We start from the raw sequence: 18,019 nt of genomic DNA on the forward strand, positions 1-18,019 counted from the left end.
GGTCACAGTTTACATCTGGCTTCTCTGTATGGGAGAACTCATTTGAGTTCTGGATGCAAGCAGCCCTCCCCATTTTCAGAAGCTGGCACCTTGCAGGGTTAATTCTCTTGAATCAGACTAAATGCTGTTTGGGGGAAGACAGGAGTTTTGGTATGGACCATTGGTCATTACCTGCAGTTTTTGTCAAAGTTAATTTTGGAAATGTTTCTGTAATCTACACGTTAAGAAGTTTTCTTCCCTGTGGTCCTGCTTTGCCTGCTGCAACACGGACTCTTAAAACAAAACGTGCCTACTGGTGCTATGTTAAAGAAAGAAAATTGTAACAAAGTGGTATTCCAGCTCATAAATCACTGCTGGGTGATCCCATTCCTTCTCTAGGATTTAATTGTTTGTTTCGTACTTCAGTATTTAAAATCCTTCTACCACCTGTTGTGTATGGGAAGGAATAAGAGTATAAAAATAACATCAGAAAAGAGAAAGCAAAGAGAAATCAAACAGAGTCTGCCCAGTTTTTGGTTTATTTTTTTGCATTGATATAATGTTGCTGCTGTTTGGAGCGAAAGGTCTGAGTTTGAGGAAATGTGTAAAATACAAATAATAGCAAACCTGTGATATATATAAAAATATAAGCACATGAGAGAGTTTCGTTAAACAGTGTTTTGCTAGGCTTTCAGCACTTCCTGCGTGATTTGCGAACCATTCATTGTAGTCCAGTACTGTGGTCACTCAGACGTGAAATTCAGTAGGTTCTGTATTTTGATTTAGAAAATGAAAGTATTCAGCAAAGCAGCATACAAATGTGCAATTGGAATAGTAATTATTTTTTTAAAAAAACAGGTTTTGTTAGGCCAATAAATATGTTGTATTTTGATTTAGAAAACGAAAGTATTCGGCAAAGCAGCATACAAATGTACAATTGGAATAGTAATTGTTTTTTTAAATAAAACAGGTTTTGTTAGGCCAATAAATATGTAAAGTTATTTTGTAGCTATAAGTGTCCTTTATTGTGAACTTCTCAACTCAACTTTCCTTTTCTTTTTTGAGACATTGGAGGAGCACGAGGCAGAGACAGGTATGAAGTCTAAAGAGGCCAGAAAGTATATTTTCAACAGTTTGGATGATATAGTGCATGTGAGTATTAAAGCATTCTTCCTTTGCAAAAGGAATGTGTGATTTTAAAACTTTTTACTAGTTTGAAATAAACACCTTTCAAAATATAATTTTATTGTATATCAGTCATATCCATTCTTCCTTGCACATGTTGCTCTGTCTAGCTATGTCAGTCCTTTGTCATTGCTAGTGTTAAACAATGGTACTTGTCCTTGTGGTGGGAGAACCCTTTAATTTTGTGTATAATGTGTACTTTCTCTTCTACTTTATCTGCCATTGTGGGTAAAAAAAGAACCTGTGCGGATCCTGCTCTCTTGACTATATAATTTCTGGTATAATGCTGCTATTTGCACAATATAAGATTACTTCTGTAGTTTAAGTTAGACCATATAAAGATCTTTATCCTGAATCTTACTTTTAAAATTCCAAGTCCTAGAGTGGAATAAAGCCTTCAGGGGTTTTTGGCTGGGGAGGGTGCAAGGGGAGTGATGTGTGTCACCAGTTCCAAGCCATCTGTCCTGGGAGAAGCTAGCAAGTTCACCATGCACCACATGATAAAATCAGGGAATATTAGTAATTTATAGTGGAAAGCAATAACAGGAAGGGTTAAACCAATGCGCGTGTCTTCTGTCTGACTGTTTTGTCTAATGCTAGGTGAACATGGTGATGGATTTGGAAGGAAGTGACCTGTTGGCAGAGAAGGCTGATAGGAGGGAGTTCGTCAGTCTGTTGAAGAAAATGTTGCTGATTGACGCTGATTTAAGAATCACTCCAGCTGAGACTCTGAACCATTCTTTTGTTACCATGAAGCACCTCCTCGATTTTCCTCATAGCAACCAGTATGTAACACAAAAATTATTTTTTTTAGTACCCACTGTAGTGATTCATATGTATAAGTGTTGTTTCCTCTGCAATCAGAGAGAAAAATCGTCGTTTTTGTAACGTCTTGGAGAATTCTTTCAAGTGCTTGCAATATTAGATACATCTACTTGGTTAAGGAACCTGTTTGAATAACTTTTGGTTTTTTTCTGAAAAGTAACGTTTAGGGCAATACATTTTTAAGGTATCATTTATATGCCTCATTGATAAAATTCCAACACTGCAGAAACTTGGCCTTGATTTCTAGAATTATGAAGAGCCTTACTTGCTGTCGGTAACAGAGCTGGGGTGGGTATTTCCTCTTGAGATGAGCATCTCAGATACCTTCTTTTGTACATTGGTTAATATGAGATATACTGAAAGTTTTTTTGTGGTTCTGGAATTGTGTATTTCACTGTGGGTTTCCTAAAGGACAATCATTTCGGTGAAAGAAAGAGCTTTCCATCCGTTTAGTTTACGATCTGTCCTGCTTGTATGCAGCTGTTAGAAAATTATGTTAGATGCAAGGAGCAGGAAATACCAGTTTTTTTTTTTTTTCTCTATTTTTAAATATGCATTTCAAAAACCTGATGTGAACATAGTAATAGCAGTATTCCTTTTTTCTGTATAAGATGCCATTCTGTGAACTGGGAACTGTGGGCTTCAAATGTTGGGGTTTTTTTTTTTTCCTTTTCTTGTTCTGTGGAACTGTTTTATACATTTAACAACAAGAAATTCTAATTAAAGCATCTGATTTTTCTGATTTTAATAGAGTGAAGTCCTGTTTTCATATCATGGATGTTTGCAAATGCAGATCAAATTTGTATGACTTAAGTAATCGCAATAAAACATCACTTATGAGACCAGTTGCCTCAGGCAGTGCAGCTAATCTGACTGCGAACTTTACCAAAATTGCTCCAGTAAGAAGTCAGGTAAAACCTTTCTCTTCCTTTCTTCCTTTCTTCCTTTCTTTCTTCCTTTCTTCCTTCCTTTCTTTCTTCCTTTCTTCCTTTTAATTTTTTTTTTAAATTATAAATTTAGTTAATGCAGTTTCTCTAATTAATTTCATAGTTGAAAAAAGTTCAAGTGACAGAATCTTCTGTCTCATTTCTGTCTCTCATTTTTTCCGAGTGTTTTCTTAAATAAACAAACAAACAAACAAACCATTTAGAATTCAGTATGTTTCAAAATTGAGTTCCGAACTGGAATGGCTGTGGCGAAGCAGCGCTGTATTGCAGTGCCCTCCAGTGGCCAAACGGGACTGCTTCCTCTGAAATGCGTTGGAATTTTTATAAGCTGTTTTAGTTGTTTATCATATAAGCTGGTGGGACAGGCGTGTGAGAGATTCAGATTCTCAGTTATAATGTTGCCTGTGTTCCATCTGTTCCCACAGGCAGTAACTGCATCTGCCCATTCCGTTGTGCACCAAGGGATACCACTGCAGGCAGGAACTGCTCAGTTTGGTTGCGGCGATGTTTTCCAACAGGCGTTGATTATATGTCCTCCAACTATTCAAGGTATGTTTAACTGTACTTGTTACTGCTCCTGAAATATGAGCATTACTGTCTGTTATCAGTATTTGAGTTTTCTGTTATATCCACTTAAGCTATGTATTTAAAAGAACTTGTGTCATAAAAAAACCAGCATGTGTGTCAGATCCAGAGACATTGCACCTTTCTGAAAGAAATAGCAAATCAGCATCTGCAGAAAATCCAGAGCCCACCTTCGGGTGCCACATGCACACACATAAGTATGTGTATGTATACATACATATCTATCTTGGGTAAAAGAGAGAGACACAATGTAGAAGCTGAAGAAAGAAAGGAGGGTATTCTGAAATAAAATTTGAGAGGAAACAAGAAAGGTGAGGGGGATATCAGTGTTGTGGTGGGTTCTTTGGTGGTGTTTTTTGTGTGTTTTCTTTTTTTGGTGGGCTGTCTATGTTTGGGGTTTTTTTGTTTGTTGGTTTGGTTGTGGTTTGCTTGAGGTTTTTGTTTGTTTGGGTTTATTTTGGATTTTTTGTTTGTTTGTTTTTGTTTTGTGGTGTTTTTTTTGTTTTGGTTTGGTTTTTTTCCCAACTACATCCCTAGGGTATACAAGGGATAAAGATAAGAAAATAACAGTTCTTGTGATAACTGTCTGGATAATAAACTTGGGGTTTTTTATTGGACTTCCAAGTGAATGTTTAAGAAGACATCTGGAAACTTGAGGCTTCATTTATGGATGCAGCTGCTTTATGTAAACAGTGTCACATTTATTGTCCTGTGCTTATAATGCTAGATAGAACTGCTGCAGCTTTCTGATGGCTGAAAAACACATAGATAAATCTTTGAGAATGTTGATTGCATCGTGCCATGAAGAGGAAAGGGCAGCTTGGCTGAACTCTCCTGTATTACAAAGGATAAGATTGTTTTAATCATACGGTTTTGTATTTATGGAAAGAAATAATTGTCTGAGGGTTCAGTTATCACAAACGTTTGGAAGACTGGGAGGTGGAAATGCCAGCACAGAAGTATTTCTGCAGTGTAAAAAACACCCCAATAAGCATATTCATCTCTAGAAGGACACACGGTAATGCAGGTGGCCTCTGCAAATGAAGGTCTTTTTTTTTTTTTTTTTTTTTTTCCTGGAGGAGTCCTTAAAACCTCTTTCAGATCTCAGAACATATCAAGCAAAACTTGGTTTTTCTGTTTATAGTGGGCTGATCAGAGAGGAGCTGATGAAAACCAGCCTTTCTTATCCTAGTAATAGTCATTTATGGAGAGGGACAGGTGGCTTATATTGTTTGCTTATTAAGTTAGCTTGATTATAGTCTTCATTTCCAAAGATGCAATTTATCTGTCTTGGTGATGGTTCAGCTTTATGTTGAGATCAGATCTTGAAATGATGGAGTTCATAGGAAGCAGATTTCTTTAAGAATGACTTTTCTTTAAGATTTATTTAAGAATGACTTTCAAACTACTCCTTAGTTCTGCAGTTTCTAGAAATCATGCTAGATTCACTCTGAAAAAAAACCCCAAACACTTTTAACCTAAACTTAGAGCCCAGGACGTCTTTATCTCTTTAGATGAAGACAGATATGGCAGACTTGATCCATGTTATTTGTGGCTGCTGCATCTCTCTTGAAATGCAGAAACTGGTGAAAGCTCCAAGTACTCACTGTGCAAAGTGTCAGAGGCAAATAGCTTCGTACAGATTTCCTTCTGAGCGCTTGGTATGGCTAAGTAATTCCTTATTTAAATTTTATCTGTGCTTTGCACACCGACATATTCCATAATTTAAAAACCTTACTGTTTTCATTATACCCAGATGAATAAAGTGATTATAGAAAATGAAACAGTACAGGCAAATATTTTATCTGTGATCTGTATACTGTATTCTTAGTATGATGATAGATTTCCAAATTTAAATTCTGCTACAGCTTAGATGGAGGGAATATATTGTTTTCATCACATAGGTGACAAGTCGAGTTGCTGGCACAGAGGGAAAGCGATATTAATGGTATCTGGCACTGCTTCAAGGTTTCCCTGCTTGGCTGGTCTGTCGGATATCTGGAGTGCTAAAGCTTTGCTACTTCTGGCAGAGCTGAGATGTTGCTGTTCTAGGTGGCTGTGTGGAAAAAATTAGTCAACAGTGTTTCAATATTATAAGCTTTGAACTACATTGTTATAACTTACTATTGTGTTATGACATGAGAGAATTACATCAGATGAAGATTTTCTTTCATCCTTTATTGTAAAGATTTTAAAAAAAGAACAAAACCACTTTTAATCTTCATTTTAGTTGCTCTTTAGTAGTTACCTTGAAACATCCTTTGCTTAGTCTTAGACTAAAGTACAAGACACAAAGTGCAGTTACAAGATGAAATTAGTGTATTTGCCTAGCCAGTATTTTCTTCTAGCGTAGCTGTTCTGTTCCAATGTATGTTGAAAAATTTTCTTCTTCTATTTTAGTTTAACGTTATTATGTTAAAAATGATTATTGGTAAACGCTGAAGCATTGCTATAGGCCTGTTAGTTTCCTGTGACAATAATAAAATCTATACAGAGCACGAGATGCATCTTTTTCCTATTGTGCTCTTGTGGTAGTGTTCCAGCAGTGCTGCGGTTTGTGTTGATGAAGGCAGGAGTAGGATTATGGATTCTACTGCAAATATTTGATGGCATACAGAGAAAATTTTACATTGTTTCCCACAAAAGAGTTGGTAACAAATAGGGGCATTATCCATGTGGTGTTGCCAGCTAGAAGAGCTTAGAGGGATGGGTTTCAGCTGGCTGGAAATACAGAGCATGACATGTGCAGGAGGCAGCTGTGAGGAGCTTTGAAATTCGGTTCTGCTTGCTTTTGTCTGCTTCCTTTCAAATACTTTTAATGTAATTTGTGATAAAGAGTAAAATGCTTAGCTTTGCAGAACTTTCTGCCACAGTTGTTCTGCTTTCTAGTAGCCTGTTTCCAAATAGGAGCGATTGGCAGTTCTTTCTGGAAATTACAGCATCGGATATTTGTGCAGATACCTAATGGCGTGAAAGTCTTTTAGGTGTTGATTTATTTGGTTTGAAAGTTTAAATTATGGAATTAGATAATAAACACATTAAGCAAAAATAGGAAAATGTTGTAAAATTATGCTTTATGTTTGCCTTCCGCTCAGAAAATATATCCAAGTCTGATGTTTTGCTTAAAGCTTGGGTGTGTTGTTCTCTCTCTGATAGGAATTCCTACAAACCATAGTAAACCCACCAGTTTCTCCCTGAGGGTGGATAATGCAGTTCCATTGGTGACCCAAGCCCACGCAATCCAGCCACTACAGATTCGAGCAGGAATCCTTTCTCAGGTGGGCTTACTTTGAAGTAAAACTCTTATTTGTTTTATTATTAGTTGGTAAATATTTTTTTCCCTCTGTAGAGTCCTGTTGCAGTCCCTCTTCTGCTTTGTGCTAAGGTAAATTCAGTTGTTCTTCGCATCATGACATCTTCTCTGCTTCACAACAGACATGGTCGAATCAGACCCAGCAAATCCTGGTTCCTGCATGGCAGCAAGTGGCACCAGTGGCAGCTCCTGCGACGTCTCTGGCCTCTGATCCTGTGGCTGGCCCACAGAGGCTTGGAGACTGGGGGTAAGTCCAGATATTTCTGTGCAATACCTTAATGGCTTTGGTTTAACAAGATCTACGGATGCAATGCAAATGACTTGCAATTTAAAACTTCCTTTATTTTTCCTCAGGAAGGTGATTACCCAGGGCACCCATTACAATTCAATGATACCGCAGCCTCTCTTAACGCATCAGATAACCTTGTCTGCCCCGCAGCCAATTAGTGTGGGCATCGCACATGTTGTCTGGCCTCAGCCTGCAGCTGCCAAGAGGAACAAACTGTGTCAGAACAGGTTGGTAGAATATTTCTGACATTCAGAGCTAGTGTATCTGTAGTTTCTGTTCAGTGGGCAGGGGAATAGCCTGTAGAAGTGGCATGTTTGTTAGCAACAATTGTCCTTTAATGGTCTTTTGGGAAAATTTGTTCTTTCTGCCCTAAGTTTTCAGTGTTATTTTGGTAATACAGACTAGATGGAAAAATACTTGCAATAGTAAGAGGTTTTAGTTGCTGTTGATCAGTATGTGTCTATCATGGTAGCAAAGTTGTCTTTATAGCCTTTGGGAAGGTATAAGGATATATTGAGGTAGCTCTAATGAGATTTCCTAAGCTTGTGTGCATGAGGATATATCAGCTTTAGACAACTAAAAATAAACAGATAGTATATAACAGGGTTGCAGTATGCCTTACATTCATCTTCAGAATGGTCTCTTTCACTGGTGGCCAAAAATACTTTAGCTGCTTGCTGAAGAAAATGTGCTCCACTGCCATACAAAGTATTTGCAAAGATGTGGGATGCTCAATAAAGAGGAAGGCGTGGGTTACAGAAGGCCATTTCAGCAGTCTTGTTTTAAGCAGGGATTTCATCCAGAGGCCACCAGCTTTTGTTTTCAGGGAGAATCTTTGCAGGAAATCTGGCTAGGTTTTCTTTGCTTGTTTTTCACACAAATGGGATTTTAGTTGCTTTTTTTGTTTATAAGAAAATGGGATTTTCAATGGATTGTATCCCATGTTGTTGCAAATTTCAGTCTTGGATATTAGTTTGATTGCAGCAACGTAGCTTCTTAGTAGCATGTTTCTAGATTTTTTTATTAATGTCTGAAATAATATATGCCAAGTATTTATGACTATGTTTCGTGTTTTATGTTTTTCTTTGCATTAGTTTAGAAAATTGGTGGTTTAGCCTACATTGCTTGCTTTGTTTTTGTTGCAAATTGTGCAGTTTTCAGGTCTGTTGGTAGAGAATCACTAAATGTCAAATGTTGTGTTTCCTTCACAGGAGCAATGGGTTACACAACTGTTGCAAATTGTGCAGTTTTCAGATCTGTTGGCAGAGATTCACTAAGTGTCAAATGTTGTATTTCCTTCACAGGAGCAATGGGTTACACAATACCAATATCCAAAATTCAGCCTTTATATCTCCAAAGATACTTAACCTGAAGGCTGTAAAGAGAATAAGTTGTATAGAAGCACAGGACAATCATAACTCAGAAGGACAGGAAAGTAACTGTTGTGAAGCATCGGTCAGGCTGGACCCTGATTCATCTCTTTCAACCAAACAGCGCCAGGCTATCTTCATTGCCAGCTCCCCCAGCCCAGCAGTCAGCGTGATCACCATCAGCAGTGACACAGACGAAGATGACATAGGACGAACACATTCACTGAGAGAGTAAGAATTGGTGTTTACTTTTATTAAGCTGTTACTTCAATATAGCTGTCTTAGCGTAGCGACTGCATTTAATGAATCTGAGTTAGAAAATGACAAATGATGCAATTCTAATGAAATTTCACTGAGAAGTTAACTCTGTAGCAGTACATTATTTGAAAATAAAAAAATTATTTCAAAAGTCTACCTCACTAGTCTGTGTACATTTGAAACAGGAAACAAATAATTTGATATTCTTTAGTCACAGATTTGGTCCAAACAGAACACTTTTAGGTCTAGCATACTTTTTTTTTTTTTTGGCTTAATACTGTCTTACCCTATTTATTTGTTGAAGATCAGTCTTCTGGCTTTGTATAATCAGTGTGATCATTCTAGCAGTAGCATCCAGTAGATAACACTACATACATTCGGGTGAAATATACTTCTCTAACAGACAGTATGAAAAGGTCTGCATTTGGATATACAAGCGGATGCTGAGCATGAACCCCTAAAGGAGTTTTCTTTCACAAAGCTATCAAAGAAGGATGTATCATTTGAAATGAGAGCTTAAAAGTTTAATGTTTATTTGACTTTATTTTTACTTGTTATGATTCTGAACTGGAGGAACTTGTATTTTAAATCTAAACTTTGTCAAAGGTTTCAAGGCTCTGAACTGTTGTGGTAAAATCTTTTATCTACTTGTTTTAGTATTGATTCAGTAAAAATGTATTCATTTAGTAGGTTTCAAATAATGCATGCTTAGTCTAGAATTGCCAAAGGAACTCTGAGAAGGTTTAAAAATCTGTTTTGGATGTAAAAGAAATAAGGAATTGGATATTGATTTACACTTAAGGAACCTTTTCTAATATTTGACCCCTTTTTTATTCCATAATTACGCCTAAATCAGTGGCATACAGAAAGAACAAATGAGAGATGGTATGCTTGCTCACTTTCTTTTTGTGTGGTAGGTGTAAAGGTAGCCTTGACTGTGAAGCCTGCCAGAACACCCTGAACATTGACCGCGTGTGTTCTCTCAGCAGTCCTGATAGCACTCTGAGCACTAGCTCCTCGGGACAGTCTAGTCCATCTCCTTGCAAGAGATCCAACAGGTAAAAAGCTGTGCTCCTGTCAGTAAAAAGAAAGATCCTAGTATACAGCAGGCTCGGTTTATAATAAAAGATGCGAACGTTTTGTTATGTTGCCATCTGCTGAGGCTAAATGGTGTATTTAAAAATTAATTTATTGGCCTGCAGTTGCAGAGCATAAACTGTTCTTTTATCGTTCCTAACAGATCTGTCTTGCTACAGTGGCATTTCAGGATACTGAATGAGTGGTGTTTACATGGAAAATATAAGCATGTTGCATGAACCTTCCTTTAGAACAAAAATCTTAAGTTTGCAAAATTAAGTAAGCCAAAATAGCATGTGACAGATTTGAAGTTACCAGAACATCTTTAATTTTTGTACTCTCTTGTTCTCCCATTGTGTATCTTGTATTGTAATCTTCAGTGACATTGATGCCTTTTTTCTTCTGTCAGACACGAGCTTCACTTACGTGAACACTGTTCATATGAGCAGCTTTTAAATATTTTATCTTCATTGCTTGATGTGTACTTAAGCCTTCATTTTTTGCACTTTATTCAAAATTCACTCTTAGAAAAACATTCAATGTAACTCTGAAAATGAATGGCATTTTTGCTACAGTACCTGAGAGCCTGACACTAAAGCGTCTCTCTGTATGACGCTCGCATGACACAGACCTCTGACGCAGTCAGGAGTTCCCACTGACTTGGGATGTCCTGGTTGGGACTTTTCCTCCTATTGCAGCTCCTGCCCATCTGATGCTAGTATGTTGAAACTTTAGTTGTAGGTATGAACACTTGGCACTTCTACAGATCATATTCTAGATATGAGTTTGGGGACCAGGAAACGTTTGGTGTATGTGGTTTCTGGTATATAGTTGCTGATTTCACAGACCACACATGCCAAAATAGCCGCTGTGTAATAGAGGCTTGCATTTGTCTCCTTAATCTAAATCTGTGAAAAAGAATCTATCAGTCACACACAGGCAGTGCTCTCTGGAGGACCTGTCAGAGGCACCGAATTTTTCAGTAGATAAGGTCTAGTGTAGCTGCTAGTAGCTGATGGCAGATGAGAGGGGGCTGTCTGCCCCTGTGCAGATCGCTTCCTCAGCTCGCTCTGTCCCATCCCGACTCTTACGGGCCCCTGGGACAGCTTTTCACAGGCTCCATGCTGTGGCTGATTTCTAGAAGAAAAGGAGATCGGTGTGTTCTCTTTTGCTAATGTAATAACCAGGAGAGCTTTATGTTTTGATTCAGGTAGAAATGAAATAATCTTCTTCAACCTTTTATTTGGCCTAAAAATCTGAATTTCAGGTGGTTTATAAGTACAGTATTATTTAGAAAGTAAATTACAAAGTGAGTGCAAGTTGGGTTACACATCCAAGTCTTTATGTAGAAATTGTCTCCTTTCTCTGAGCCTTGCAATTGATGGGTAGAATGAGTTGGAATATTGAACTGCCATCTGAATGTCTGTGCATGTATAATTAAAATTTAATATTTTTATCTACCTTTGAGCAGTTTCACTTCCATAAATTTGATGTGGTACTTTAATAAAATGCATCTATATTAAGAAAACATATTTGTTTCAATGCAATAATTTTATTTTTTATAGTATGTCAGATGATGAACAGGAAAGCGGATGCGATACTGTGGATGGTTCCCCAACTTCAGACTCTTCAGGACGTGATAGCCCATTTGTGGAAAATGGCTTTGTAGCTAATACCAATAACAATAAGGAAACAAGAGCATCGGTTGATCCTGAAACCAAATCAGCTGTTTGCACGGTAGTGGTACCACCAATGAGACTTGAAAACAGGTTACATCTTGATGAACAGATGGTGAATACAGGTAAGGTAGTTCAGGTGTTTTTTTCTTTCTGTACCAGTAGATAAGAATAGAAACTTGATATTTATTCGATAGCTATACATACGAAGAATTTTACCTACTCATATATCTGCTAATCTGTAATAAACTCTTCTAAATTGTGTTGGTTTTTTAAGACTTTAATTAGTGTGTTATTTTGTTAATTCTCCCTGTATGCTGAAGCAAATGAAACTTCTAACTTTTTTTAAAAGAGAATGGTGACAACAAAAACATAACTTTGTTCATTTATATCTTGGAAGATGCTACGTGCCAGCCACTGAAAAAGGGTCGGTCTGTCCTGGGAAGAATAAACCAGTCTTCTGTTGTAGGAAACCGTCAGCAAAAACTGACGTCAGCATTCCATCCGCAACATATAAGCTTCAGTCAGGTATGTGTACTTACTCACATCTAAGAAGTATTTTTTTCTGTCTTGAGGTTCCGAACATGCTGAATGCTCACAATTTCAATTGCTGTAAATGGCAACTGCAGGTATTCCACAACTTGATTGCAGAAGCGTTCAAATCTTGAAAATGGATTTCAACTTACTGGGCAAGTCATAAGTATCTTTCACTTTTGGTCATTTTCTTTAAAGCAGATGACTTTATTTTTTTAAAATGATAGAAAAGCCATACTGGGAAAATTTTCAATGCCTACACAAAATCAAAGCACGGGACAAAATGAAAAATATGTTAGTGTATTTTTTTTCCCCTACATCCATGTGCTAAAATGCTCTAGTGCACAGTTAGGAACTGGGGCTATATGGCTGTATTTCAGTCTCATTCTGTTAGTAGTGTGCGTGAAAATACTTGTAGTTTGAGTATCCAGAGCTTAGCAAACCCAACTCTTTCTTACCCTTGCTGCCAGGTAGTGAAGCTGTTGGGGAAAGAGGTTGTGATTGTAGTTCAATCCTATGTTGGAAGATATCCAACGTTAATTTAAAAGCTACTTTGGTCTGTACCCAACAGTGTAGTAAATGTGTCTACTGTGGCTGAGAACTCAAGTTGATGCGTGGCATCAAGTTTAAGCCCCTTTTTAATGAATTAATTTTGAGCTGAGATGAATTGAGCTTTTGATTAGATGTCTGGAGGTACATTTAATATAACAGCAGTACCTGTTTGTGTAAGTCTTGCAGAGTAACTGTGAATATTAAATTATAAGTTAAATACTCAATGCAAGCATGCTATATGTAGATAAGAGGATTTACCAATAATGACTTGAATAGTTTAGATTGAAAGAAACATTTGGGTGGGTGACACCATCTCCCCTTCTGCATGATTATGCAGAAGGATAGGTTTAATTAATTCTAAGCAAACCTTAATATGATCAGCGTAGTATTAATTTTTAATCTCTTCAATGACTGCAGCTCCTCGGCCTCTTGGCAGAAAGTGTAGAACGTTATTTTCATTACAAAAATTTATGCTGATCCTTCATTCTTTGGTAGATGCCCTGTGCAGTTTGAGGTCTGCATCATTTAACGGAAGTAATTGATTTTTTAGTCTTTATAACTGTTAATGATTGCCACATCTTCATGTGATCATAGCCCTAGACTTCTGTTTGCCTAGTTGTCTCAGATATTTTCAATCCGTTTATTATTTTTTCTGCTCTCCTCTAAAATTTCTCTCCTATTTGTCCTCTTTGTGCCTCATTATGGTGCCCAAACTGAATGCAGCACTTCCAATTGATGCCAAGCCAGTGCTGAGTAGAGTGGAATAAGCACCTTGCTCATGTGATACATGGTATTTCTGTTAAAACAGCCCAGCATGGCATTTTATCTTCCCCCCCTTTTTTTTTTGCAAGAGCATTAAAATAACTTGTGTTCTGTTTGCCATCTCTTATTGTCAGATTTCCTGTCTGTGCTACTATCTAAATAGCTAATTTTTTTTTGTTTAAGCATTTAATTATTCCTGTCTCTATATTTCTCTTGATTTTAAGTTGACTAGTTTTAGTGCATTATTCCATTTTTCAAGCTCTCTTTACACTTGGAAATATTAAGACCTGCCCATTTCTGTGTGTGGACAGGTTCAGCACTTTGGATCTGCACCGCAGGAATGGAACGGAAACTACGCTCATCGGAGGCAGCAGCCTTACATCCCAGCCAGCATTGCCAGTCATGCTTTCTCCCTTCCGCAGGGAAGTCCAAATCACACCACCGTGCATGCGCATCTCTCTGGAAGTACCCACCTTGGAGGACAGCCTGCTATCCTTCCGTACCCGTCATCCGCACCCCTCAGTACTGCTGCGCCTGTTGCCCACCTCCTTGCCTCGCCATGTACCTCAAGACCCTTGTTACAACATCCAACGTACAGTATATCTCATCCCAGTGCTATAGTACACCAAGTTCCAGTTGGCATAAATCCCCGTCTCTTACCTTCCCCAACCATTCATCAGACTCAGTACAAACCAATTTTCCCACCACATTCGTACATTGCAGCATCACCTGCTTACACAGGATTTCCACTGAGTCCAACAAAACTCAGCCAGTATCCATTCATGTGAGAACTCAAATGCAGTATGTTGAGGAAGCTCAATGATACAGAAGTTTGATTTCAGAAGAAACATGGTATTTATTAAATATTAGCCATGGCACAACAGGAAAATTATTTTTTTGAATCATGTAGACTTGGGTGCAATTTAAACGACTCCGAGCTTTAAAAAAACTCACTTTTAATGTGTTTTGCACATTTGGTATAACTTGTCTTTGGTCATGTTATCTTCTTATATAGTAACTTTAGACAGGTGACTTACGGGAGCAGAAATCTGGTTTTGCTCCTGCTATTTTTTATAAAATTGCCTTCTAACTAGTGCAAGACACGTCTACATTTGGGAAGCCATTCAGTGTACAGAACTAGAGCAACAGATGCACATGTGTCAGCAGTACAGTGTAGAAGTAACTTGTTTGTATTGCGTATTTTGGTGTTTAAATGTTGAGTCACTTATCTAAAGGTTGAGCTGTTGTTCTTCACATTGCATGTGTCTTTTGCATGGGCAAAAAAAAAAAAAAAAGCCTAAACATTGCTCTTAAATGTTGTTGTCCTAATAATCTCAGCTGCATTGTAAACTGTTTCCACACATAGTGCCTTAAATATTTGAGGTTGTTAATGTTATTACTTATATATAAATGTTGAGGACTGCAGCACTTAAAAATTCAGATCTGCTGATTTTTTGATAGCGTAATGCTAATTTTGGGTTTTGTGTGGTATGATTTTAGTATTGGGTGTGTTTTCCTTATCCAGAAGGCAGCATGTTTTGCTGTAGCTGAATTTTGCTGTCTTTTTTTTTCCCCCAGAATGATCTAGCTTCAAGACAAGATTTTAGTAGTGCTTAAGAAAAGTTGATTCAGTAGCTATGGAGTAGTGACACACAACACAGTATTTCATACTGGTAAATGGAACTGCAATACAACCTAAGTAGTTTATTTTAAAAGTGTTTGTCTAATTGGATATAATAAAATGTTTAGAGGTGCGGTAGGCATGACTGACTAGCTAATGAAAGAAAAAGCCAAGTGCTCATTGATCCATGATGTGGTTTCATCTTAGCTTGAGCAAACCATGCAGTATTTAATAACTAGTAGGAGAATATTTACTATTGAAGCTTGAAAAGATGTGAGTTCTTTGTGTGCAATCTTTCATTTATGCATGGGAGAGATTTTAGTCTTTTTACATGATAGTATTTGTTTTAGCCTGTTGCGGGTGTTTGCTTATTTAATACATTCCGTCAGGGACGTAAATTACATGCTTTTTGCATTCTTTTTTTTTTTTTCTCCTTAGGAAGTGTGTCTTTTCTGTTTTTTGTTTTGTTCAAATGAAGTTGCTTTTGCAGCACCAAAGACTTAATCATCCATTTCCTATAAAAGGTAGCTACTTTTTCATAGACCTCAAGTATACTGTAGTGTAGAATGGGTTTTACAGAAGGTATTAAGCTGAGGCTGTGTTTTAGCTTATGGGCAAGTAATAAATTGTATCATTTATCTTGAATGTATCATAGATAAGCTGCTATATAATGATTGCCACTTCAGATAGCTGTGAAATTAGGTGATTAACTAGTTCTTTCTTAGCCTTCTAATTTCTGTACAAGTCTAATTACATGAAATAGAAGCCGGGTTTTGGGTTTGGTTTTTTTTTTTTTTAATTTTGTTTTCATGTTTGAAGTGTCGTAACTACTATACTGTAAATGATGGAAAATGATTGCATATGTTTTTTTGGGGTGTGTTATTTGCATCAGTATTTTATCTCCATTAACTTTGAGCTCATCACTGCATATAAGTGGATGTATTGATGTAACTTAATTTTTTTTTATGTTTCCATATTGGCATTGTGTAGACACTTAAGCTGCATCTTGCAGGCTTGACTTAACTTTTTTTTAAAACAAAATCTGGAATACAATCCTTGCGATGTTGACTGGAATAAGAGTGCAAAGCATTTGAGTTTAACTCTGTCAATAAGCTAATAACTGGTAATCTTTTTCTTTACTCCACTAACACAAGCAGTGTTTTATTTAATGAATGTCTGAATGAAATAAATGTGCCTACATTTGATTTATTTTAAAGTACTATCTAAAATACAACAGTATTAGATCTTAAAAAAAAAATAAAAATACCAGCAGTACATTTTTAATCACACTGAAAATTAAGAGACGTAACTTTTCCCAAAAGTTTCAGTGTTTTTAGTAATCGACTCTATGCATTTTGTACAAGTGTGTGTATATAAAGTATACATTAGAAACTAGGAGTATCCTGATGAATTTGAAATCTTATCAACACATATATAAAGCCTAAATATAGGAAGTCAAGAAAACGCTTGAATTGGATGTCCACCTTACCACTTCAAACTCACGCTATATGGTCCAGCAGACGGTTTTCTGTTCACTCCCTTGTGTTGGGAAGCGACGTTTTTTTGGTGCTTACTCCATTGCAGGCAATGGACACACCAAGAATCACCAATGCAAATGGAGGAAATGAATTTTGTATCGTGATAACAAAAAAATACTGCATTTTTTTTTTTCTGGGGCCATGGGGATCTTCATTGGTCTAATGTATTTACTGTACTTTCGTTTTACTGTGCTGAAGGTTTTAAGCTACCATGCTTGTTAAATTGGCATGATTATCTGTGTATCACAACAGTATCCTACCGTATGCAGGAAAAAGTTGCTGTAAATGCGCCCCAAATTAGATCTGCTGCTCTTTCCGTGTGTTGTAATTCTAGAAATGTCTGCCTTTTAAAGAACGAAATATTTGGGATCCTGCCACAGCTTAAATTCAATCTACCGGGTGACTTTTCCCCCATCCCACAGTACACGCTGAGAGAACGGACTCTTGTCACTGCAAGTGTCCAGGGCCCATCTGCAGAAAAAAAAAAAAAAAAGCTTTCAGGGCAAGGGCCTTTTCTGTGAAAAAAGTCATCCTCTGAGAAGCACTTAAACACGTTACCGGTTTAATGCCTTTTTTAAATAAAACACTGCATGACTACAGAATTGCATAACTGCATACTACTTTAATTTGCAAGATTTTATATGAATTTCTTGTGTTCAGTTTTTAACTTCAGGGTGTTTTATTGGTCAAATATGCTACTGTATTAACTTTTTTTTTTTTTTGGTTTTAATTTTTAAATTCTCTGGTTTTACTGCTAATTAACTTGGTTTGTGTTAAGTAAAAGTTAAATCACACTGCAAGCTGTAGGAAGACTTGTTCTAGAAATACCCAGTGATAGAGACTTGATTACTAAGTTTGAACTGTTACTGTTTAACAATTTGTAGACTTGTGGCTTTTTTTTTTTGCTTTGGATTTCTATGCTACACTAGTTCGCCATGTAGCAATTGCACTGTGCAATATTACAATATGAGGACTGGGAAAATTTTTTATGGATGTAATGTCTCTTACAGTTTGCGATAGTATTTCTTTCTAGTTCTCAGTGATTTAAATGTGACCAAGCCTTCTGTACTTTGTCACAAAAAGCGGGTTTTCCAGGTGACTATTTTGGTGAGTGTCAAAATAAGAATTTATGGTGTATTACTGTCGAGATTCACTTTGAATTAAAATATATATTGCAGCAGATGACTTTTGGTGACTTTCATTTTTTGCTGTGTTTCATTAAGGCTGGATTAAGGTAAAGGCAATGAAAATTCATGGGAAGGGCTCTCAAATTCTGATATAATCATTTGACTAAGCTGCTCTTCCTGATGAAATTTTAGCTTTTATTCAGCTTTCAAGGTTTGCTTTTAGGATGCTCTTAAGAATCTGCCTTTAATGTAGCCAGACCTTTAAGGTTCTTTGTTCTGGTTGTCCCACTTTTACAACCTCAGGAAAAGGTTCTCTGGCCCAGATAGCGGCAGATCCATGGCTGCTGCTGAAGCTGGTACCGAGCCCTCGGCAGCCGCCTG

The 18,019-nt window shown here is 37.1% G+C and overlaps 1 protein-coding gene across 1 annotated transcript; it reads left to right on the top strand.

Moving 5' to 3' along the window:
• Positions 1-1,044: 1,044 nt before the first annotated feature.
• HIPK3 (homeodomain interacting protein kinase 3) lies at positions 1,045-16,798 on the top strand (the record flags this gene model as incomplete). Its single annotated transcript, XM_010072387.1, has 12 exons — positions 1,045-1,131; positions 1,765-1,949; positions 2,741-2,900; positions 3,362-3,485; positions 6,678-6,799; positions 6,957-7,081; positions 7,189-7,350; positions 8,428-8,724; positions 9,669-9,809; positions 11,394-11,629; positions 11,905-12,032; positions 13,664-16,798. Coding segments are annotated over 12 exons (2,244 nt in total), but the record flags the coding sequence as incomplete, so codon positions are not given.
• Between the last annotated feature and the right edge of the window lie 1,221 nt (positions 16,799-18,019).

This window comes from Pterocles gutturalis, unplaced genomic scaffold (assembly GCF_000699245.1).
Source record: "Pterocles gutturalis isolate BGI_N339 unplaced genomic scaffold, ASM69924v1 scaffold7817, whole genome shotgun sequence".
In the NCBI taxonomy this organism is placed as follows: domain Eukaryota; kingdom Metazoa; phylum Chordata; class Aves; order Pterocliformes; family Pteroclidae; genus Pterocles; species Pterocles gutturalis.